This window comes from Xenopus laevis, chromosome 1S (assembly GCF_017654675.1).
Source record: "Xenopus laevis strain J_2021 chromosome 1S, Xenopus_laevis_v10.1, whole genome shotgun sequence".
Lineage (NCBI taxonomy): Eukaryota > Metazoa > Chordata > Amphibia > Anura > Pipidae > Xenopus > Xenopus laevis.
In genome coordinates this window covers 154,796,753-154,821,562 of record NC_054372.1, presented here as the reverse complement: position 1 = coordinate 154,821,562, position 24,810 = coordinate 154,796,753, and the positions used below count along the sequence as shown (strand labels likewise).

Here is a 24,810-nt window from a genome sequence, read left to right as displayed (position 1 = left end):
AGCTAAAAATGTTGTACATATGTTTTGGGCATCTGTACCAGCCCAAGGCAACCACAGTCAGTTAGCAGTAAAGATCTGTATCCAAAGATGCCCCAGTAGCTCCCCATCTTCTTTTCTGCTGATTTACTGCACATGCTCCGTGCTGCTGTCACTTACTGAGTTTAGGGACTGACTTACAATATACAGTACACATAGAATATAAATGTCACAATATAAGGCTGATTAGTAATTAATAAAGATAATTACTACATGGCAGCACAGAAGCCATTGCAACTAGCATCAGAATTTAATAATCAATTTGTAGCATCCATTTATAATACAGGCAAATCTCATTTTCTGCTTGATAATTAGTGACGACCCCTAAGCTTAGCTTCTCAACAGCTGCTCAGAGCCCACTGAGCATGTGAGTGTCACAGACACTTTCCAAGATGGTGACCCCCTGTGACAAGTTTGAAGTCTTGGATCATTGCTGCTATTGAAAAGCTGAAACTTTAGGCTGCAACAATAAGTTCAGTTTATAAAAATTTCATTTTTAACTATTTTCATTCTTAGGGTTTAGTTAGACTTTAATGTAATGCCTCCTATGTTGCTATTGTGTCAAACGAGGGATCCAGCTCCAAAGGTGAACGTGAATATGGAGTAAGGAAGACTAATAAATGAAATCCCAAGATGTTTAATTTACAGATTGTAAAGCATACTGTATATGGATATAATACACAAAAGCCATGAATATCCTGTAAATTATATCCTTATAAACGGTGAGTTCTAATGTCGTTTCTATCACATGACTCACTGAAACTTGTGTATTATAATAAATAAAGTACCCCCAGTTGCAAAATATGAGGATATTAGAAGTTACCTCGGAGTTCCATGACCTTCGGCCTCGTGTTTTTATATGGTCATGAAACTCCTCGGTAACTTATAATATCCTTATAATTTATAAGAGGGGGTACTCTATTCACTATATTAACACATGCTGCTGCTAGATTTCTGATCTTCATAATGGCAGCTAAAGGCTAAAGACATGAACTGCACTATTGGAAAATCATTAATCTTGTAACTATGACAGCGGTCGTTTTATTTTCCTGAATTTTAACCAGACCAGCAAATGTTTTGTGGTGTGATGTGTGACAGGGTGTTTGGGAAACACCACTGTTTTAGAGGAAAAGGCGCATAAAAGAGTGTATTTAAACTGCATTGTATGTGTTGCAAGGGAATGCTTAGCTCAGGTAGTGTAATTAAGTGGCAACTGAGAGAGGAGCTACCTGCAAATGTAAAAAAAGGCTGGGTTCCTATGGTTTAGGTCTCTCAACAGGGCACAGCAGGTAGGAGACCTGGCTGTGTGAGGAACTCCCAGAGGAGCTGGCGGTGCCGCCTGATACTGCATGAAGCAGAGGGAGCCTGTGACTCTCACAGAGAGTACTGTAAAGAGAGTGAGGAAGTGGGGAGGCTGAATATTACCCTGGAAAAGAAAAGTCCTCAGGGGTGTGCCAATATCACTTTGTTTGCTGGTCGTCCACAAGGGGCCCAGTCTAGTCAGGGACTACTTCAAAGTTTGAAGTTAGTGCCCAGTGGACAAGGTTTTATTTTATATTTATGGTTTGTTTGTTTGGTAACAATGGTCACCCCTGTTTCTGTGCATAATTGCTTGTTTGTTTAAAACTGGGAAAATAAACCTATGTTTTCCTTGAAGAAGCTGTTTGTCCCTGTCTTTTTGCTCCTTTGTCCTATACTGCCTGCCCACCATTGACTAATGCCCCCCCAAAGTTACATGTGCAAGTTGCCAGTTTGCCACAGATGATAAAAATCTCAAGTAAATGATTGTCTCCCTGAAGAAAAGTTCCCACTGTTCCTACTGACTACAAACACATGCCTACAAACATTTCAATATATATTCTTTGTGCATTACAGTGTTAGCTTTCATCAATTAAGGTATGAAGCAGCTCGGCAAGCAGTCCGGAAGCCTCTTGTTGTTGGTAAAATTCAACTTTTATTTCAACACATTAAAACCATTAATGGTTTTAATGTGTTCAAATAAAAGTTGAATTTTACCAACAACAAGAGGCTTCCGGAGTTCTTGCCGATCTGCTTCATACCTGAAATAACACACCCTTTGCTACGGGTTCAGGGCGATGCACCCGGACCACTTGAGACGTCGGGTGAGTGTTTTTCCCATTTTCAGTAGCGGTTTCACATTGCGTTTCACGTTGAAGTGTTGGACTTGGGGTTTTTACACCCAGGTCACTTTCGTTAGGGCTCTTACACACGGCCGTTCCGACCTGCGCTCCCCTGCGTTCCGTTTTTTGGCGTTCAGCCGCAGGGGAGCGCAGGAATAGACGCAAGTCATTATTTGAAATGGGGCTGTACTCACTCAGGCGCGTGTAGGCGCCGAACACAGGTTCAGACGCAACATGCTGCATTTTTCCTGCGTTCGGCGCCTACACGCGCCTGAGTGAGTACAGCCCCATTTCAAATAATGACTTGCGTCTATTCCTGCGCTCCCCTGCGGCTGAACGCCAAAAAACGGAACGCAGGGGAGCGCAGGTCGGAACGGCCGTGTGTAAGAGCCCTTACAGGGTGAGAAAAGCTTTTTGTTAATCACCCGACGAATATACACTTGTTAAATATTTAATTAACACAGGACTGTGCAGCTTCAAATTCTTTTGTCAATTCATTAATTAAGGATCCCAATTAGTGATGGGAAAATTTTTCCTGTTTCGCTTTGCTGAAAAATATGCGAATTTCCCACGAAATGGTGAAAAATTCGCAAAACACAAATTTTGCAGCTGGCGTCAATTTTTTTGATGCCGACGACAATTCTGACACCGGCAACAATTTGACGAGCATTAAAGTCAATGGGCGCCTTTAATTGGCGTCGGCGTCTGAATAATTGCCGGTGTCGCCCATCACTAATCCCAATTTAAATCTACGACATCTAATGCATTTGCAAACATATTAAGCATTGGTAGAACTGCGGAAAACCACTAAATGGACAAATTAACTGATGGCAAATTATTACATGTTATTGTGGGTTACCTGGGTTTCTGTCAGCACTTCAATGTCATACGTGTGGAAAAATTCTTTGGACCGGAGGAAAATCTGCTCTGCTTGAGAATCCATTGACTAAAAATATAATTGATGCTATTATTAAAATAAGTCATGACAATAGCAGCATAGAATTTATTAGAATATAAAGTGCAACAAAGGCTATTGTTACAGCAATTGTTAAATTATATAACAAAGCTACAAATGGTTTTACATATTTAAATATACAGATATGAGAACAGTTATCCAGAAACCCATTGTCCAAAAATCTCCAAATTTTGGAAAGGTTGTTTCCATTAGACTCAATTTTATCTCAATAATTTAAAAAAAAATATTTCCTTTTTCTCTGTTATAATAAAACAGTACATTGTACTTGATCCCAACTAAGATATAATCAATTATTGGAAGCAGGACCATCCTATAGGGATTATTTAATATTTACATTATTTTCTAGTAGACTTAAAGTTCAAAGATCCAAATTACGGAAAGATCCATTATCCGGAAAACCCCAGGTCCTGAGCATTTTGGATTACAGACCGCATACCTGTACTAACAAGCCTAACCCCTAGATCCTAATTGAGAGCTGTTCTGTAAACATCAGGATAATAATCTCAGTTGGTATTTTATATTTTAGTCATGTTTGTTTTGAACTCCCTTTAAGCAGATATGTATGCTACAAAACAAGTACATTTTTACCCCAAATGATTTACCACCATAAGTAAATCTTTACCTCTTTAATAGATCTATGCCAATAAAGAACAGAACTCTAGGGCCTATTTATTAAATGGGAGAAAGGTGCAAAGCCACACCATGAATTCCAGCCCCAGAAGTTGTGCATGCCGGCACCTCCATAAAGCTGCACAGAATTCAGTGAATACAAAAATGCAGCACTTAGGTGCTAGTCCGTCTCACATGTCCCTCCCTTGTACATAATTTAAAGCAGGAGTGCTAGAGGATGTAATGTGCTCTGGAGTCCAATAATTAATTGGCATTGATTACAGGGTCCCCTTGTGCCAGTGAAAATTGTGCTTAAGGGTAGGACTACACAGACGTTTTCGGCGCAATCCAACGTGCTGCGACAAATCGCATGCAACGGAAATAAGGTAAGTGAATGCATTTTCAGATGACGTTGCAGCATTGATCCGATGTGGCACGACTGTCGAATGCAGATGCTGCACGCTGTGTCTGCATCCGCCTGTCATGTCGCGTCGGATCAACGCTGCGACTTCATCCGACATTTCTATCTCTTACCTTATTTCTGTCGCATGCAATTTGTTGCTGGCGTTTTTGTCGCAGCGTGCCGGATCGTGCCGAAAACGTCTGTGTAGTCCTACCCTTACTCCTCTTTATCAGTGTCATGTATTCCTAAATGTGCCCTTAGAGGCTTAACAGATGGAATATTTTACTGCTGCCCCACATCGATTACTGATTGGGTCCAGATGAAAAGAGCCACAGTCACACAAAGGAAGAGACTTCTCTTCTTTTCTTTTATAATCATAATATTAATTTTATTTTAGCCAAACAAGTCAAGGCCCACACTTCCAGGAGCAACAAATTATTCTTTTAAGCTCTGTTCCATTATATGGAATATTATTTTCTTTGTTTTCAGAAGTTCTGCACCTGTCCAAAAAATAGAATTGCAAGCAGCGTACACTCATGTAAGATTTATTCCTAAAGTGTATAGAGAATGGCCAGGGCCGGATTTACATAGTGGGTGCCCCTAGGCCCACTGCCGTTCGTCGCCCTTTTCCCCACTTTTATTCGTGCAAATTTTCATGATCAATGGGGATTCGTGCATGGGGGATTTAAAAAATGATTGTATCTCCAGCGTATCCCCAGTGTTTTTGAACCAATATGGGTTTGGTTGGGCAGCATGCCACCCCCCTAAAATCCTGCCGCCCTAGGCCCGGGCCTAGGTGGCCTTTCCTCAAATCCGGGCCTGAGAATGGCACATACCTTGCTTAATTTGGAACGGTCATACGGTAAGTTTTTCTCTGACGTGCACATAACAATTCTGTCCGAGAATCCCTCCTGCCTGAGCGTTTCAGCGCACACTAATCCAGCAGGGCCTGCAGAAGGGTGAAATGATTCTACAGCACAATGTAGCACACCTGACACTGCTCTTCTGTTCATACCAATGTGTTGTAAGCTGTTTATTTTATACATAAAACTATCAGTGTCTCTCAGGGACCTATTTATTATGCTAAATTAGCCTAAAAACAGTGTTAATAGCAGTGTAAAATAAATAGTGAATATATCTAGGTGTGTTTTATTTTACACCATGCGAACACCAGATTTACTCTGGTTATTTTACACTACTTCAGACCTTTGTAAGTAAGTTCTGGCAGAATTTGCACGAAAGATAATTATGTCATTTTCTACAATTCAATGTTTAGCGATATGTGGTGAATTTTTACACCACATAATAAATCTGCCCCTCAGACTGAAGAGACCCACATGGAATCATTACCTGCACCAATGATCAGAATGTTGGTAATTGCTGTACTGTAGTTGCTGAGCGCTATACATTTAGCCATAATCTTTGTCCTCCTCTGTGACTGAAGAGCCTGAAAACAGACACGACTATAAAAAATCTTATCACCATTTAATACCAGAATAATGCCCTTAAAAGTATACAATATACAGGAATGGGATCCGTTATCTGGAAACCCATTATCCAGAAACCTCTGAATTTAGCAAAGTCCATCTCCCATAGACGCCGCTATAATCAAATAACTTTAATTTTTAAAAATGATTTCCTTTTTCTCTGTAATAATGAAACACTACCTTATACTAGATTCCAAATAATATACAATTCATTGTTATTGGAGGCAAAACAGTCCAATTAGCTTTATTTAATATTTCAATGAATTTTATTAGACTTAAGGTACGGAGATCCAAATTACAGAAAGACGCCTTAGCTGGAAAACCACAGGTCCTGAACATTCTGGATAACAGTTCCCATACTTGTATTAATACAAACTGGATTGCAGAATAAACATGAGGTTTTTTTGTCTACATTTAGGCAACCAATTAATTACATCATTATTCAAAATAATCTGGCACTTGCACCATCATTTACATATTACATCTAAATTATCGACATTATTTCCAGAAGAGACGCAGCAATAAATTAATTTAGGTAGAAAAACAGGTGAATAATGATGGCATTGCTGCCACTTTAATTTGCTGCCATAATAACATTTAGAGCTTGCTATATTTATTCATTAAGGAGTAAAAGTAGGGCTACCTCTCTCTAGCTTTTCATTTTTTGCAACTCGTACAGATATGGGATCAATTGTCTGAAAACCTGTTATCCCGAAAGCTCCGAATTACAGAAAGGCCATCTCCCATAGACTCCATTTTATACAGATAATTTACATTTTTAAAAATGTTTTCCCTGTAATTATAAAACAGTAGCTTGTACTTGATCCCAACCAAGATATAATTAACCATTATTGGAAGCAGAACCAGCCTATTGGGTTTATTTTATGTTTAAATGATTTTCTAGTAAACTTAAAGGGATACTGTCATCGGAAAACATGTTTTTTTCCAAATGAATCAGTTAATAGTGCTGCTTCAGCAGAATTCTGCACTGAAATCCATTTCTCAAAAGAGCAAACAGATTTTTTTTATATTCAATTTTGAAATCTGACATGGGGCTAGACATTTTGTCAATTTCCCAGCTGCCCCTGGTCATGTGACTTGTGCCTGCACTTTAGGAGAGAAATGCTTTCTGGCAGGCTGCTGTTTTTCCTTCTCAATGTAACTGAATGTGTCTCAGTGAGACATGGGTTTGTACTATTTAGTGTTGTTCTTAGATCTACCAGGCAGCTGTTATCTTGTGTTAGGGAGCTGCTATCTGGTTACCTTCCCATTGTTCTTTTATTTGGCTGCTGGGGGGGGGAGGGGGTGATATTACTCCAATTTGCAGTACAGCAGTAAAGAGTGATTGAAGTTTATCAGAGCACAAGTCACATGACTTGGGGCAGCTGGGAAATTGACAATATGTCTAGCCCCATGTCAGATTTCAAAATTGAATATAAAAAAACCTGTTTGCTCTTTTGAGAAATGGATTTCAGTGCAGAATTCTGCTGGAGCAGCACTATTAACTGATTCATTATGAAAAACGTTTTTCTTCCCATGACAGTATCCCTTTAAGGTATGGGGATCCAAATTACAGAAAGATGTGTTATCTGAAAAGCCCCAGGTCCCAAGCATTCTGGATAACAGGTCCCATACCTGTAGTAATTATCTATCAGGGAGGCTTATTCCAATGCCTTGTGTGCAATGACAGAAAAGAAATTCCAGATGAAGCTAATAAATTGTCCGCTTACCTGTTTACTTGCCCGAATATACACTCTCTCTTTCTCAATTTTGACCTACATTAGAAAGAAAACCGTTTTGTTAGAGATGAGGAAATGCAAGGCTCATTTTCAAGCAAGTGAAGGTGCAAATCATCCATTCATAAAAGGTACTTGCTTACAACCTCCTTGCACTTGTGAGTAAATCCTCCTCATTCAATGACAGAAGCAACACTATCTATTAATGACCACTAAGGGAACACTAAAGAAATGTTAACCAAAAAAAAAAGTTTTTGCTAATAAGAGAATTCTAAGCAACTTTCCAAAATACATTTATTACAAATTTTCTATTCTATTTTCTATTATTATTTTCTATTTTAAACCAGTGTTTGTCTGTCCCTTTCTGTTCTCTGACCTGGAGGCTCAAACTGTTGATACAATATAAGACAAGGCAGCTGAATAACAGACCTGTCTTTGCTGGACGTTTGCAATATTACTTAAAAAGTAACAACCAGGAGTTAAGCAGGGGCTGTTTTCAGTAGCAATTGTTTTTACATATAACTTTAAAAGCCCTGAAGTTTTAAACAAATGTACACTGCAAAGTTGCTTAGAATTATGTTTCCTTTTATTTGGCAAATTTTTGGGGGTTGATTTACCCTTTAATATTGAGGATGGGATATTATTAGGTTTGCAAAATTCAAATGACAGCACCCCATATATGTGTATATGCATAGGTAAATGTTCTCAGTGCAATTAATATACAGTTACTTCTATCTGACAGAAGTAAATGATTGATGAGCATTGATAATAAACAAGGTTTATCTTAAAGTTTTATCTTAGGTATCATAAAGGTGATGTAAAGTCATGCCATAAAGAGAATTTTAGAATTCCTTAAAATAATCTATTTTCCATTGTACATTTTTCTTCTCTTCATTATAAAGCTAAATGGTTTGGTTAAGTTCACTACCTTAGACAGCCCTGCTTACAATGTTCAAGAAATCCGACTGGTTTCCAGCCACACAGTCTTTCTGTGCAGAAGGAGCAAATATACCCGGCACCTAAGCATGATGTCTCTCCTATGTAAATGGTTGTGTTGCTAGGAGCTTGTATAAGCATAAATACCTTTGTGAATTGCACACTCAGTTTTATGACCATTTTAGTGGTTTGCACTTGCATTTGTAAATGGGCTCTTGCGTTTTGTCTGTTTATTGTAAGAGAGATTTGGGAAAAGCAAATAGGTTGTTGGAGGCCGATATAGGTAATGTCTGAGATAACAAGTGAGAAGCCATAAAAATATATCCATACATTAATACTTCCATTAGGTAAACACCAAAGGGAAATACTATTGAGTTTGTTGACCTTTTCATAACGTCATTAGTTAGCATACTGTATCACTTCTTTGCTTTCAGTAATCCTAATACAGGTATGGGACCTGTTATCCAGAATGCTCGGGACCTGGGGTTTTCCAGATAACGGATCTTTCCGTAATTTGGGTCTTCATGCCTTAAGTCTACTATAAATTCATTTAAACATTAAATAAACCCAACAGGCTGGTTTTACTCCAATAAGGATTAATTATATCTTAGGTGGGATCAAGTACAAGCTACTGGTTTATTATTACAGAGAAAAAGGAAATCATTTTTAAAAATTCTATGGGAGACAGCCATTCCGTAATTCGGAGCTTTCTGGATAAGGGATCCTATACCTGTAATCTGGCACAGGCCTATTGTTCATCATCATAGATAATGAAAGCTACAGTTTCATAAATCAACCTGCTGTTTGCTGAAGTTTTTTGCACGAGTCAGATGAGTACCTGAAATTTCGGAAGACCATCCAATCCCGGGAAATCCTCGATGTCACCCGTTGCGATATTAAAGCATGCACCATGCCATGGGCATCGCACTCGACCTTTAGAGAGCACACCTGTGTGCACAAAAGCTAATTCAATTGTGGGTTTACTGCGTTTGGAGAACAGATGTGTCAATTGAGTAGAATATTAGAATTTGTATATTACCCTACACTAACCTCTCTGAATTGTGCATAAATAAGTAGCCAGACAAGCACATATACATTTATACCATGCCTTGCTGACATGTGCATTATATGGAAAGTGATTTGTCTGTAGCTAGAGCTGAATGAGAGGATGATCATACTGAGAATGGACATGATTCAGGAAAGCAAACCTCTTGCAAGGGTTAAAACTTGTATTGAATCAGATTGCTTCTCTTGTTATTCATACTGTATAATTTGCTTTTCCATTATCATTAGAGGAAGGCTATGGTAACATTTTAAACATGCATTTCCAGTTGCTCATTGGATTTGTGATTAGCATGAAGGTCCTACAAAGGCCATACCTTTCACTAGTGGTGCTCCATAGTGAGGGCACTTGTGTCCCATTGCATAGTATTCTCCATTCTGTTTAACCAGCAAAGCTTTGCCACATCCTAGATCAACCTCTCGCATTCTGTTGGGAAAAACACAAAGAAAGATTCAATATTCCCAGTGTTCTTCAATGCACAGTGAAATAAAACACATTTTAACATATAAAAACACAAAATAACGCAGAATACAAATATTGTTGCTGATAAAGCAAAATCATTGACTTTCTTATTACTGAGGTCCAAGTGTGCCATTTCATGCCAGGACTATTGTTTAGTTCTAGGCTAAAACATTTGGGGCCTAATTTATCAAAATCCGAGTATTTAAATAAAAAAAAGTCCGCCCAAACTAAAATCCACAATTGGACCGTATTTATTATTACAATGGCTTGATTTCATTAGATTGGTTAAAAACTCAATAAAATTAAAATGAAACAAAAATCCAAATCATACAGTTTTTTGGATTATTTACAACCTCAGCAGGTCTGCAATGGAGTATTTTCGGATTCTGACTTTTTCCATCCTTGGGGTATAAAAAACTAAAAATTTAGTGTTTTTTTTCCACTAAAAACTTATATTTTCTAGCTAAAAAAAACTCAAATTTTTATAGTTTTTTTAGATGTGTACTTCAATAACTAACCCCTTGATATGAAACATAATAAAAGTGGAATATGGGTGGTGGCACATGTAGCACTCTGGCATTATTAGTCGCCCAGCGAAAAATCTCCTCTTCTTCGGGCGACTAATCCCCCGACAAAATGCTTTCGAGCCATCTACAATGTGACTCACCCAGAGTTTGAGGCACTACCCAAAATGTGATACCTTTATTGGTTAACTAAGATGATAATCACAGCAAGCGTTTTAGAAGATATCAGTTCCTTTCTCAAAGCTTGTTAGATAGCTCTGAAACCACCTTTAAAAAAACAAACTGAAATATTCTGAAATAGTGATGTGATTATCATTACAGAACTCCCAATAAAAGTATCACATTTACATTGACATTTGTCATGTTTCATATCAAAAGTTTTATAGTACAACTTTTTGACTGGTTAACATGGTAGAACACCTTTACCTGGAATCATTGTTAACAGCAAGTACAAAAGTGACCTTTCCTTAAGTAAGTATTTAGGTAATAGTAACTATTCGAGTAATAGTAGGAGCATGCTAAGTAACAAACCTTGAGAATTCCCCACATCTCTCAAATTGCATAAGTTCTTCACAGATCCCACCCTCTATATTCTACGTTATCTATCTATGTACATACTGTCCATTTTCTAGGTCCTTCACATGACACACTGAGGCTTCCACGACATCCTTTGGATTTGTGTAGGGATTAAGGACTATTGGCCTCTCCTCGTGGTGATATAACCTAGTTGTTCCATTGGCCTTGTAGGCAAGAGGGCTGGCTTTGCCATTTGGAGACATCTCTTCTTTTTCTCTTTCCTTCTCAGGCAGAACAACCTCAACTTTTACCTCAACTGCAAAAAAGTACATGGTTCATGACTTGGTCTAAGCATTGCTGAATAGTAAATAGCTAAATGCACAAGTTCAACACACAAGGTAGAACACAATGGTAGCCATCAAGAAAGCAGGGGCATATTTATAAAGGGGTGTAAAAAATAATACTAAAATAACATCATAATTTTAAATTAATTAAAGTGTTTAAGAAACAGCAAAAATATATTAGCTCAAAGGATTCTGCAACTGAGATGCATAGTGTCAATTACGCATAATCATATATATTTATAAATATCTGTTCTAGATTGGATAGATAATGCCATTTTCATACTGTACATCTTGATATCTGAGCTGCATATACATTTATACTAATCTAAATAATAATGTAACTTCTAAGGGTGATTACCCTTAAACCGAGTTTTATTATTTAACCCCATTTTGGCAAATATAAATAACAGTATATTGGAACTATTGTTTTAGAGGAGAGGATAGTGACTATGTCAAGAGATGGGCTCCAGAGTTTTTGTTATTGTTAACAATGGGAACTAGAAACAGGAGAATGTCAGTACAACATTTGCCTTGGATGCAGATGCTGCTAGAGGGGTAAAGTCACCGCACCATTAAAGGAACAGTAACACCAAAAACTGAAAGTGTCTTAAAGGAATGACAATATTATGCACTATTTCCCTGCACTAGTAAAACTGGTGTGTTTGCTTCAGAAACACATCTATCGTTTATATAAACAAGCTTCTATGTAGCCATGGGGGCAGCCATTCAAGCACTGTGCATTCTCTCCTTTTTCAGCTTGCGCCCATAGATACACAGCAGCTTGTTTATTTAAACTATTGTAGAGTTTCTGAAGCAATTACTTCAAAAGACTTTATTTTTTGGTGTTACTGTTCCTTTAATGACAAGTGGTATGGGGAAGTTAAATGGATTCAGATTGCCAAATGACTGTCTATAAAAAACAATATAAGAAGAGACTAGTGCTAAATATTGTACCCATGTCTAGACATTACAGACTTTCTATGCACTAACCTTCCCTCTTTATCTTCTGTTATATTCTTTATATTTTCTCCATTTATAATTCTGTATTGTCTCTTCTACATCCCTGCGCACTCTTTTCCTCACAATTTCTGTCTGTATTCTCTCATTACTCTCCTCATCCTCTTCATTGCCCTCTCCCTCTTCATAAAATACGCAGAACAGCTATCTTTCCATTTGCGTTCAAGCCTCTGGTACTTGGGTTCTGTACTTTAAGATAACTGGATTGGCAAACTCCCCTGGGGAACATACTGCTAAGTTTGTAGTACAGGCAAAAAGGAGAATTAAATAATGTGCAGAACACAGTTAAGAATTGTTTGGGAAATAATATGATCCAGAATCATAGAGGAGATTTCAAAGAATGTTAGAAAGAAAGCAAAGGTAAGTAAGCACCTGTATGAATCACCCCATGAGAACCAAACAACGAGCCTCAACTCTAGATCACTATATTTTTTTCAGACTCCCCTAGAACTGCCTTGAACTAGAGTCATCTCTATTGAAACCAGCCATAATATCCTTTTGGGTTTTCTCTAAGATTTGGTCATTTTGTACTACTATTTAATTGCTGCAGAAAAATAACAAATGTTCTGCTTATTAAATACATTTATGTTTTTACTTTTATCACCCTTAGGAATGAATACCATTTTAATCTGATTGAGCTAGATGCAGTGATCCCCAACCAGTAGCTCGTGAGCAACATGTTGCTCTCCAACTCCTTGGATGTTGCTCCCAGTGGCTTCAAAGCAGGTGCTTATTTTTGAATTCTAGGCTTGGAGGCAAGTATAGGTTGTATAAAAACCATGTGTACTGCCAAACAGAGTCTCAATGTAGGTTGACAATCCATATGGGTGCTACCAAATGGCCAATCACAGCACTTATTTGGCACCCCAAGAACATTTTTCACGCTAGTGTTGCTTTCCAAATCCTTTTACTTCTGAATGTTGCTCACGACTTCAAAAGGTTGGGGATCCCTCTAGAGCTAAACACATGAATGAGCCTTAATCCCAATTAAAATGGTTAAGCACTTTAATACAATATTAAAACTGGAAACATAATATTTTGAGGGTTTTAAATATGAGCCCTGAAGGCTTTGCCTGTGGAAAATCAATTGAGAGTCTTTACAAAATCAGCTTTTTCTATAAGTCTTTGAACTGCCAAGTAGCAAAAAGTTCTTAAGAATTAGCCCAATTAAAATGATTTCAGTACACTCATTGCTTTGACTCAGCTGCCAAAACAAAGCGGATCTAGAAATACCTCCTAGTCAAGTGCACCCAAGAGTGATAAGATTTTAAATTATTGCATGGCCTTGCCTAGTACAGAAAATATCTGTCAAAGCTTATTATTATAGGAGCTTCTGTGTTCTTTGCAGCAGAATATACTGTACAAGAAAGAAAAGCATAATTTTTCCAGGATTAATTGTAATTTATCGCACTTTTTAATCCTCTCTGCGAGAGTTTGGAATTAAAATTCCTTCCAGCAGTCAACCCAGAGTTTCCATGTCTGACCTCATTCTTTATGTACAGCAGTGAGACGTGGCATTTGTGGCTCTAGTGATTACAGTAACTCACCTGGTTTGGGCTTGGAGAAGCATCCTCCCATGTTGAGTTAAACGCATGAAACTAGGAAATCCAGAAAAACCAAAGATCCCCCACACATGGATCTCATGGGGGATGCTAAGCCATATTTTAATTGAGCAGAGATTATAAAAGATCATATTGATTGCAGGAAATCTGAGACATCAACGTGAGTGAAAGAGTCACTGTTGTCATTGCGCAAGCTTTCTTTATTCCCTATATAGACAGAACCCACAATAAGTGCTGGCAAGCAACCAATTGATAGATGATTAGAATTATATTGCCCAAGATCTAGCAGTGCATAGAAGCATAAATCAAAACAACATTATAATAATTCAGGTAGCTGCTGCATTGAAATGGCCGTGAGTTTTGAAGCAGTCGTCTGTGCCTATCAAAGAGATGACAATTACATAACAAATTATTCCATATACAGATTGGGTCAGTTATAGATGTGATTGTGATTTTCAGATGTACCATTGCCATACATTGAGCAGCCAAATGCAACCTACAATTTTCCGCTTTTTCATTTTCAGCTTAGGGCCAAGCAAATTGTACTTTTTGTATGTGTAACAATGTTTTTACTTTCCACAATTATTTGCGTTTACTGGTTCATAACTCACTTAAGAGCGTACACACAATGGGCGAGGTTCAATTCAGCTGGAAAACATTTTCTCACTGAACTGAATCTGGCCCAGTGTTTGAACATTGGCTGCAAACTACTTACTGTAAGTAGCTTGCCCAGCAAATATTAAATTATTTGCTTACTTTCACCAGTAATTTATGAAGGAGCCCATGTTGTTAAGTACAGGAGCGCTGGTCCAACACCTAGGGGGTTATTTATTAAACTCCGAATGCAAAAATCCTGAAAAATTTGTGATTTTTTTTAGCATAAAATCGGACTTTTATAAAAATCACGAATTTTTCTGAATTTATCATACCCCTGAGGATGGAAAAGTCAGAATCAGAAAAAACGGCATCTCGGGACCTGTCGAGGTTGCATATACAGTAAGTCAATGGGAGAAGTCCCAATGATTTTTTGATGTGTTCTGTGTTTCGTGCAATACCCCGAAGATTTCGGAGTTTTCAGGAAAAAAGCATACAAAATCTTTTTGGGTGGAAAATTGAAAAATCCAAGCAAAATCGTGAAATTCTGATTTTTTCCTGCAAACCACATTTTTGGGAAAATCTAATAATAAATAAGCGTAAAAAGCACGTGCGGATGTAATATGAGTTTTTGGCGGAACATGATATAAATTCGGACTTTGATAAATAATCTGCCTTGAGTTTACAAAAAGAAAAAACACATTTATAAAATAGGTACTACGACTTATTATATGATTTCTATCATATTTAGAAAGGATATATCAAGAGAAAATAGGACCTTCAATTCCTACCAAGTACTTAACGGAAACAACCAACTTTATTGCTTGTATGTTGCAGCCATACCTAATAGTGGTTATGTACAGTAAGTTAGGTACCTTGTATACAAACTGTGAATTTGATTGTTAGCACTGTGTACAAGATTTGATTTATCCTTTTGCACAGATTGTTAGCAGTAATGTTTTCACTTCTGTAATCTAGACTGCTTCACGACCGGGCAAATTTTATGAATAAGATATTTTAATTGGATAGGTGACAAGAGGTGTATGCAGTGTGGGGCTAACTGAACTCCCAAATGTGACTGGGTATATTTTGGAAATCAAAACATTTTAAACAGTGTTTGGATAGTAAAGAGTCTGATCCAGTTCTGCAGTGAATTTTCAAGATAGTCTTTTAAGGCCCCCCATACATGATAAAAGCTCCGGAAAACCGAGTCGGCAGCTTATTGGCCCATGTGTGGGACCATCCGACGGGCTTTCCCGATCGATATCTGGCCGAAAGTCAGGCAGATCTCTATCAGATAGGTTAAAAAATCCTGGCGAATCGCGGCCACATCTGTGCGTGTATGCGGCCCCGTGATGCGATCGACCGCATGCATTATGATGATTGTTGGGCCCTAGGGCCCACGATTGGATCAGCCCGATATCGCCCACTTCAATGTGGTCATATCGGGGAGAGATCCGCTTGTTTGGTGACATCACCATGGTTCTAAAGTGTAACACAGTGTGATGTCTTTCCAGTATCTTTTTCATTTTATATATGTTTTTGTAAAGTGTTGTTTTATTGCATATTTGCTTAAAAGATAACTAGAAGAGTACTATAAGGGCAGAGACACGTGGAGATTCGGGGAGATTATTCGCCCATCGACAAATCACCTCTTCTTCAGGCGGCTAATCTCCCCGAACTGCCTCCCTGCCGGCTAGAATTTAAATCACTGGTGGGATGGCACTCGGAGCACTTTGTTTTTTTCCGAAGTCGTCCGGGCGACTAAATATCCCCAAATCTCCATGTGTGTCTCTGCCCTTACAGTACTCTTCTAGTTATCTTTTAAGCAAATATGTAATATAAAAACAGTTTACAAAAACATATATAAAATAAAAAAGATACTGGAAAGACATTTCGTAGTTAAACCTTTCATCACCCTGTGTTACACTTCAGAACCGTTATTTTCTGGACAGTTTCAAGGTTTTTACAGCAGACAAAAAAATCTACTAAGACAATTAAATCACCATAGATGTGGCCTACTGATATTTCTCTCTCTCCTTACCATTGTTTGCTTGTAACAAAATTAGATAAACCACACCAGTGTAGATAAGCTGCTACTGAGCATTGTTTAACAATAGCCTAAAATTGTGTAGCAACAAATGAAGGAAACGGGAATGTTAGAAATGATGGGCAAGGGAGAACATTCTCAGTCTCCAGAAATACAATGGCAAGAAACTAGGAAATCAACATGCATTGTTAAAGTAGGTTGCGCATCGTCCCCTTTCCTGATGATTTATGTACTATGAACTAGTGAATCAGAGTATTAAGATACTTGGCTGTTGGCTTGCAAGTTTTAACAATTAAAATGTAATCCTTTCTTTATTACTGCATGTTCAGGAGTATTTTATATAACTGACCATATGTATCAATATCCATTTTAAAAAGTACATTGTTTTTGCATATTAATCCTCTTTGATTCTCCATAGCTACGCAGCCCCTAATAGTTCAATAGCTAAGTAAAGATTAGATTAAGCTGATAAAACTAAAGTACTGACCCAATGATTAAACATCAAACATCGAAGAAGAATAAATAATAAACATGCAGTTTTTTTATGCAGTTCAGTGGAAATACACCGATGTGCATTAAAATGTACTTTTTTTTTACCAATGCAAAAGGTAGGGTATCACAGTCTCAGATTTTTCTGTACCATTAATATATATTTAACATTTACTTTTTTACCAATGTAAGCAGTGGTGTATCACAGTGTGAGATTTTTCTGACTCACCATGAGGCTAGAATACCAATATCATTAAAATTGTACATTTTTACCAATGCAAGCAGTGGGTGTCGTGATATGCCTTGTGCTAAATGGGGCTGCAATAAAGCCAAAAAAGTATAACATATTATAATGTATAATAACACATATTGTATAATAATGTATACTCAGCTTACCTGTGACTTGCTTTGCTATTTTCAAAGCCATGACCACCAGGAAGTAGTAGGTAAGTGAATGAAAAAAAAGTCTGTTGGCATCTTGTGTATTGCAGCATGCAGTAGATTTGTATTCATGATGAGTAAAAATACTAATAAATGGAAGACCTTTAAGTGAGCATATTTTGAATGTTAAACCATTCCGCTCAGTGATGTATGGCATTGCTATAATTAGATATTGGGTCAGAAATACTATGCAATTTCAATATTTATGCTGAGCGTGGCTGTATTGAGGAGCAGCACATTCCCTAATGTAAATGAAAGGTTTACACATGAAGACTAGTGATTAGCAAATAAATTTATAATTTGCGCCGAATTTTCGAATTTCACGCATGCGGCGACAATTCGGCAACAAAAAATCCACTATGTCAAAAAAAATTTTGCGCTTCAAAATTGGCAAGCGCATAAAAATTGTAAATCGCCAGCTGGATGGCACTCGGAGCACTTCGTTTTCCAAAGCGCAACGAGCGCCATCCCGCCGCTGATTTACATACTAGCCGGCGGGAAGGCAGTTCAGGGAGATTAGTCGTACCTGAAGAAGAGGAGATTTGTCACTCGGCGACTAATCTCCCGAAATCTGAGTGTGTGTCTCTGCCCTTAGTTACATCCAGTGAAAAAGAGAAGTGAAACCTCATATGTACCAGCTTCACAAGTGTTTATGTAAATATAAGACCCACAAATTATATAACTAAATTGTCTAATGTCAAAAGTGAAGCGAAAGCTCCTTAGAGTAAGACTATACAGTTACCCAAGAGAGGAGGTAATGTTAGAAGGAATAGAAGTAATTAAGGATATACTGCTGTCAGAGCACTGAATGGTTTATATCAGGCATGAATTTGGGTAACAGATCTGAAACAAGATGTGAGTTCTGCACTAAACATGATGTATATTAGAGACACGATGTATATTATTTGCTTGCAAAATCACCTTTTACTAACTTTGAGTTAGTGAAAACCAAAATGGACTGGATCTTCTATAATGATAAACTAACCAGTATCTGAAGGGATAAACATCTTATCTTTCAGCAAATTTGGCATCCATGGGTGGAATATAGTTTTTAGGGTATTCTCCCCAGACATTTACTGACCCTATAGTGAAGCTCTAATGATAACACTTATCATAACAATTTCATAACCTTGGGATCACCAAGTTAAATGTTGTTAAAAAAAGTATTTTAGAGAAGAAATTATTTACTTGTATGTATGCTTTAATTTCTGTTTGTGTTTTCCCTTTTACTTGTGTTATTACTTAGGAAGTTATTTAACAAAATCCGAAAAGTTCTCACCATTCTGTGAAAACTAGTCTGACCAAACCCGCACTGACTTTCCCCCCTATTTAACAATTCATTTTCACAATTTTTTCTTGTGTGGAAAAAGTCACAATAAAATCTTAAAAAACCCAAATCCATTCAGATTTTGCACCCCAAAAATATGATATTTTCGTAAAATCTCCGGAAAGCTACAATTTTTCTGGAGCGCAACACACAAAATCTTCCAGTTGTTAAAGGTTCATCTGCCATTGACTTTTATATGTTCTTTTACATGTTTTCAGCAGGTCTGAGTTAAGAGTACTTTTTTATTCAGACTTTTAACAACATCAGAATTTAATCATCCTTCCATGCAATTTATCTATTTTACTGTTTTATATACCAAGAAGGTTTGTTTATAAGATTAAACATTGTGACAAGAAAACATGGAAAACTCAATAAAATTGCATTGAATCAAAAGTATGAGCTTCAGGTTCCCAAACTCATTTGCATTTTATACAAGCAATTGCTTTGGGCTGCTGCCCAATTCAAATCTTACCTACACTTCAGATCTTTATTTTTGTATTGCCAATTAGCACTAATGGTGTTATTAAACAGCCATGAACATTGCAAAAAGAGTGCAATCTGGAAATTACAAAACTCAACAGGCAGACGGCACTTCTGGGATAGGGTTTATTGGAGTTACTGCTGTAGAAACCTAACGCATTTCGGGAGTAATCCCTCAGTCTAAGGTACGTTTCACTACTCATCCGAGCAGCTTCTTCAGTTCAACTGACTGGTATGGGAAATTCTCGGCATATAAACTCTTTCACTAATCCAATCACAATGGCACATTCTAACTCTTCAAAGAGGTGACATCTGAAGAAACTCACAGAGGTGTTGATTCTGTGTAGTTACTGTGATAGGATTATCCAATGTGTCATGCAACTCCTAGAAAGAGGTGTTACTTGTGAGAGTTGCATGAATGGATGTGTGAAGTGTTCTGAATCCGCCAGGGTACAGATTTTAGAACAGCATTGTATGTAGCAGACAGGTGGTGTCGAAGGCCCCCGCCTCTGTTCAGGGATGGTTTCTCCACCTTGACATGAATCGTCTCTTTCACGCCTTGTTCAAACCAGTGGTCTTCTTTATCCAAGATTTGGACCTTGCTGTCTTCAAAAGAGTGTCCCTTGTCTTTTAGGTGTAGAAAGACAGCTGAGTTTTGCTCTGTAGAGTTCGCCCTCCTATGCTGAGCCATTCGCTTGGTGAGCAGTTGTTTTGTCTCCCCAATGTATAGATCTGTGCACTCCTCGCTACACTGGACTCCGTATACCACATTGCTTTTGTTTTTCTTTTGGTGTTGGATCCTTTGGGTGTACCAGTTTTTGTCTCAGTGTGTTGCTAGGTTTGAAAAACACAGGGATGTGGTGTTTGTTGAAAATCCTCCTGAGTTTCTCAGACACTCCAACTACATATGGGATGACTATGTTTCGCCTACTACGCTTTCAAAGCTCCTCTGAGGTGTTTTTGCTCTTTGTCTTTGGACTCTGTATCATTTTCCACACATTCCGCCCTGTGGTGCAGTTCTAATGACACCCTTCACACATCCATTCATGCAACTCTCACAAGTAACACCTGTTTCTACGAGTTGCATGACTGTCAGGCTCTTTTGGAGACTCAAGTAGGAAGAGCAGTTAGAACTGCTGTTAGTGTACAACTCGCAGGACTTGACACGATGAGACGAGTGCAAGTTGCAGAAAGCGTGGTCGAATATCAGGCAGAGGGTCAGTAGGCAGGCAGCAAGTAATACATAGTCAGGGACAGGCCGAGGTCAGAGGCAGGCAGAAGATAGTCGTATCGATAATCAGGCAGAGGGTCGGTCAGGTACAGGGACAAGTTTGGCGCCAAAACGTAACGACGCAGCGTCAACGCGCCCGCATCCATCGCGACGCGTGCGCGTCCGAATGAACGCGGGCGGCAGACGCCGGAAATACTCAGAACGAGGACAAGCTGCAGCTACAGGTACCTTACAATGACACATTGGATAATCCTTTATGTGAGAAATAAATAGAATCCAAAGGTTCTGCAGTTCACTCCCTTTGCCGGTAAAGGATCTGTTCTCCCTCAGACCAACCACAATGTAAAAAACCTTTCCTTCGTACAAAGAATATACCAGCGCTGTAAGCTTAGGGATAGACACCAAAAACAAAAAATAAAATATAGTGTAGTATTTTCAAATAAGGTTTGCACCTCTTTGTTCAGCTGCTATATGGTGTGATCTGATATATTCCACCAAGGGATTTAAATGCCCTTTATCCGTGCCTTTTTACTAATATACGTGGCCACCTCCTGTGTGGGGTAATGGGTACTTACAAACGTCTAGTTTTGCCACTAGCATGTAATGTGATTCTTTGTCCCAATCCTGGTTATCTTTAGACCTCTAAAAAGATATGCTAAAATCGTGTAAAAACTTCTTTAATATAATAAAAAGATAAAAATACAGATTGCACTCACATATGTGCGCTTAAAATAAGCATAACACAGTTCGTCTTGGGGTTCTCCGGTCCTGCGTTCCACTCTGGATGTTTAATTGCCTGGCGTTGTTAGTGGGACACGCGCTCCTAGTCTCCCCCTGATGACGTCACTGCTCAGCCGACGCGTTTCGTCTATGCGACTTCCTCAAGTCTTACAACTTTCTACTGCGCAAGTGCGCCTTTTGTGGACGGGTCCTGGCCATGGATGCGCATGCGCACCTCTCCCCTCTCATGGAACGCACGCGTCTCCATGGCAACCCGCCGCTTTAGTGTAACACGAAATTAGCATAAAGTTTGGGGGATTTTTAATTCTTTTTGTTTTCCTTAAACCATAACATAAAAACTTTTTTATGAAGAGAGAAATCTCGGACACAATTAGAAGGATAAATGGTACTCTCTAGTACTGCCTATTAACATTGTTTAGTTCTACGGTTGCCATGGAAACAACGTATTTAGCGTTACTATTTTTAGGTTTCATGGGCATCCATGGCTTCAATATATACATACAGATATGGCATACAAATATGTGTTTATTAACATCATGGCGTGTCCCTGAAACGTTGAGCAACATTTGATGTTAATAAACACGTAAGGTTAAGGTTAACCCCGTTTGCTCATGCTCCTGTGTGCCGGTTCCTCCTTTTGTTTCTTTCCGTTGGATTTCGGGGGGGCCGTCTTCCTAGAGGACTGTGCACCAGGTAATCTAACAGAGAAGGGCTAGTGAGTGCGTTCACACTGTTTCTACGAACATTGGATAATTCTATCACAGTAGCTACACAGAATCAACACCTCTGTGAATTTCTTCAGATGTCACCTCTTTGAAGAGTTACAATGTGCCATTGTGATTGGATTAGTGGAAGAATTTATATGCCGAGAACTTCACACACCATCAGTTGAATTGAAGAAGCTGCTCGGATGAGTAGTGAAATGTCTTCAATGATTACTCAGCAAGTCCAGTTGTTTTTAGATTTACCTATACTAGATATACCATGACCTGGTTTGTTTCTGGTTCTTTCAATCTGAACAGTTACAAGAAGAATCACCCTCTTCAGAAAAGATTTGTGTTTCAGAAAAAGTCTGGGTCATAACAACAGGGTCAAAGATCAACCAGAAGATTGAATTTGGGGATAAGACCTTACTAGAAGCAGCAGGATTTTCTTGATCATTGAGTCTTGCTCAGCTTGTTTACAACTGGTTAGTCCTGATTTTAGCCCTTAGCAGAGTCTTCAAAAAGACTGCACCACAGACTTTTTTTTTTTTTTTTTAAAGAAAGGACTGTTTAGGGCTTCCACTGTGATTTAAGAAAGATTTTAAACTTGAAAAAAACTGAAAACCACATTGTTCTCTCTCATAGAGCTATTGAAATAAATAGGAAACAAATAACATGGTTGCAGGACTAGGTTAGAGATGCATCCTGCAATTCTCTAAACCCACTCCTACCAGATGTGCTGCATATATTAACTGAAAACTCAGACTTGCCCTTTCGGCAGTGTTCACTAGGGTTATGGCACATGGGGCATTTTGTTGCCTGCTCCAGCTCATGTGACAAAACATCCAATGCAAAACACTGGTGGTAAAACATATTAATTATGTAACTGCTGGAAAACACAGAATTTCCTGTATTTACCCAGTTCAAATGTTTTGCCGCTGGCAATTCACACTAGAACCAGTACAAAGGTATCTTCAGGTATTTTGTTTCACACTGTGGAGAAGTTTAAGCACATATGCCGTTTCACAGGCAAGTTTACTGCCAGTCTAAGCTGTGACCTTCTAGCAGCAGGATCTAAATAGTGTTAGAATACCATGAAAAGTGTAACATTGCTTGTTGCTAAATTAGAAAATATTTTTGTATTTCCTCAGCCATTTTATTTTAAACCAGAAAATTCTCAGAAGGATGATCTTATAGGACTCTGTGACTGCTGGGATCTGCAACTTACCATTTGGGCACCTCATGCCTTAACTCTTGCCTTAAGATATGTGCAGTTAATTGCCTTTTGCGGAATTTACACAGCTCTAAAATACTGCACATAGGATGGCCCATTGGACACAAAGAAGAACCCCAAAACTTTTGCAGGACATAATATAATACATGCAGTATTGCTGGCAGATTCATGTCTGTGCTAGAATTAGATACAACTCAAGGCACTGATATACATATCCATAAAAAGTTAATATACTCATTTTTACATTTATGACCACACAACTAGCAGTTCATGCAAATCAAGAGTTTCTTATCACAACCAAACCAACCTATTTTTCCATAATCTGCAGCTAAATGTGGGATGTTTTTATCTACATTCTAGTATTACAGGCTAGCAATCCAAACTGGATTTTGATTTTACAAGGAAGAGAAGGATAGCTTTATGATATATTATAAATCATGCACTGATTCACAGGACTGGAGTAAATGCATCAAGACAGAAGCAAAGAGTTGCTAATCTATGTATAAAATTGTAGTACATATATATATATATATATATATATATATATATATATATATATATATATATATATATATATATATATATATATATCACATGGACACTAAACTACATACAATACTATAGCCAGCACTGTACCATTTGGGATATTGCAAACACCTGTACTTTGTCACGCTCAAAGCCTGCATTAAGACAAGTACAGGTCAATAAATAGACTACCTTGCCTGTATATGTCCGCGTGCGATACTCTCTCTCTTAATTGGCAAGTCGACAACAGTTATGAAATGACAGGATATTTTTTTCTTTTATGAAGCAGCTTACCTTGGAAAAGAGCAAATATGTTACCGGGAGAAGTGCCTGGATCCTGCAGACTGCTCACAAAGACTAATAGTGAATGACCTGAAAATTCTTAACATTGTATTCCACTTGGAGTATTTGAAACAGTAGGAAAGAGGGGTTAGGAGTATTTAGAAAAGGCTAAGTGGAGCTGGTATCAGAGAAAATGCTTGTCCTCGGTTTGCAGTAGGGAACACAGCCAGCTCCCTACAGCTGCATGCAGTATTGATGAAGTAAGTGAGGATGCAAGCGCAGCAAGAATTGTCAACCCCTCTGTCCCCTCCCATGCCTGAACCTTAGAGTCAATAGCCTGGGCCGGTTACACTTCCAACATAAGAAATCCCTTGGATGACTGAACTGTAACTCTGGTGGGATGGAACCTTTTTGACAGCCACACTTTATAAAAAAAATGAATGATCACGTTTCTACCTCTAGCTTCTAATCAGCAAGAGAGGGAGATTAGGACGGTTTTATTAGTTATACTTTTATCAGTTATACTATGCTGCATTGTGATCATTCAATTAGAGTGAAAGCTGCAGTCACGTACAGCTGTGATTCCATGCATTCTGCAGCAGTGTTATTAGAATTGCATGCAATGGTACATCTACAGCATATGAGATGTAATAGACCCATGGAAAGGGAAACTTATGCTATTTATAAGTAGTGTTTACATTTTGCTTTTATAGAAATGTTTTAAAAAATGTTGTTACAAAAATTAAGTATTTACTCTAAACATGATTTATTTATTTTCTTCATCTCATACGATAATACTCATCATAGTACTTATCATAGTACAGGTATGGGACCTTTTATCCAGAATGCTAGGGACCTGGGGTTTTCCGGAATTTGGGTCTTCATGCCTTACGTCTACTA

At 38.1% G+C, this 24,810-nt stretch overlaps 1 protein-coding gene across 3 annotated transcripts in view; it reads right to left on the bottom strand.

The window, feature by feature from the left end:
* The window catches only part of aifm3.S (apoptosis inducing factor, mitochondria associated 3 S homeolog), a 49,748-nt gene extending 25,559 nt beyond the window's left edge, over positions 1–24,189 (bottom strand). For all 3 annotated transcript variants that reach the window (XM_018244259.2, XM_041580409.1, XM_018244260.2), the window contains exons 1-9: positions 23,923–24,189; positions 13,798–14,019; positions 10,992–11,205; positions 9,704–9,813; positions 9,163–9,272; positions 7,383–7,427; positions 5,516–5,612; positions 5,002–5,114; positions 3,037–3,123 (exon numbers count right to left, since the gene is read on the bottom strand). In XM_018244259.2, the coding sequence (XP_018099748.1) occupies positions 3,037–3,123; positions 5,002–5,114; positions 5,516–5,612; positions 7,383–7,427; positions 9,163–9,272; positions 9,704–9,813; positions 10,992–11,205; positions 13,798–13,828 (807 nt within the window). In that variant the 5' untranslated portion in view covers positions 13,829–14,019; positions 23,923–24,189. The remainder of the gene's footprint in view (positions 1–3,036; positions 3,124–5,001; positions 5,115–5,515; positions 5,613–7,382; positions 7,428–9,162; positions 9,273–9,703; positions 9,814–10,991; positions 11,206–13,797; positions 14,020–23,922) is intronic.
* Positions 24,190–24,810: the final 621 nt, after the last annotated feature.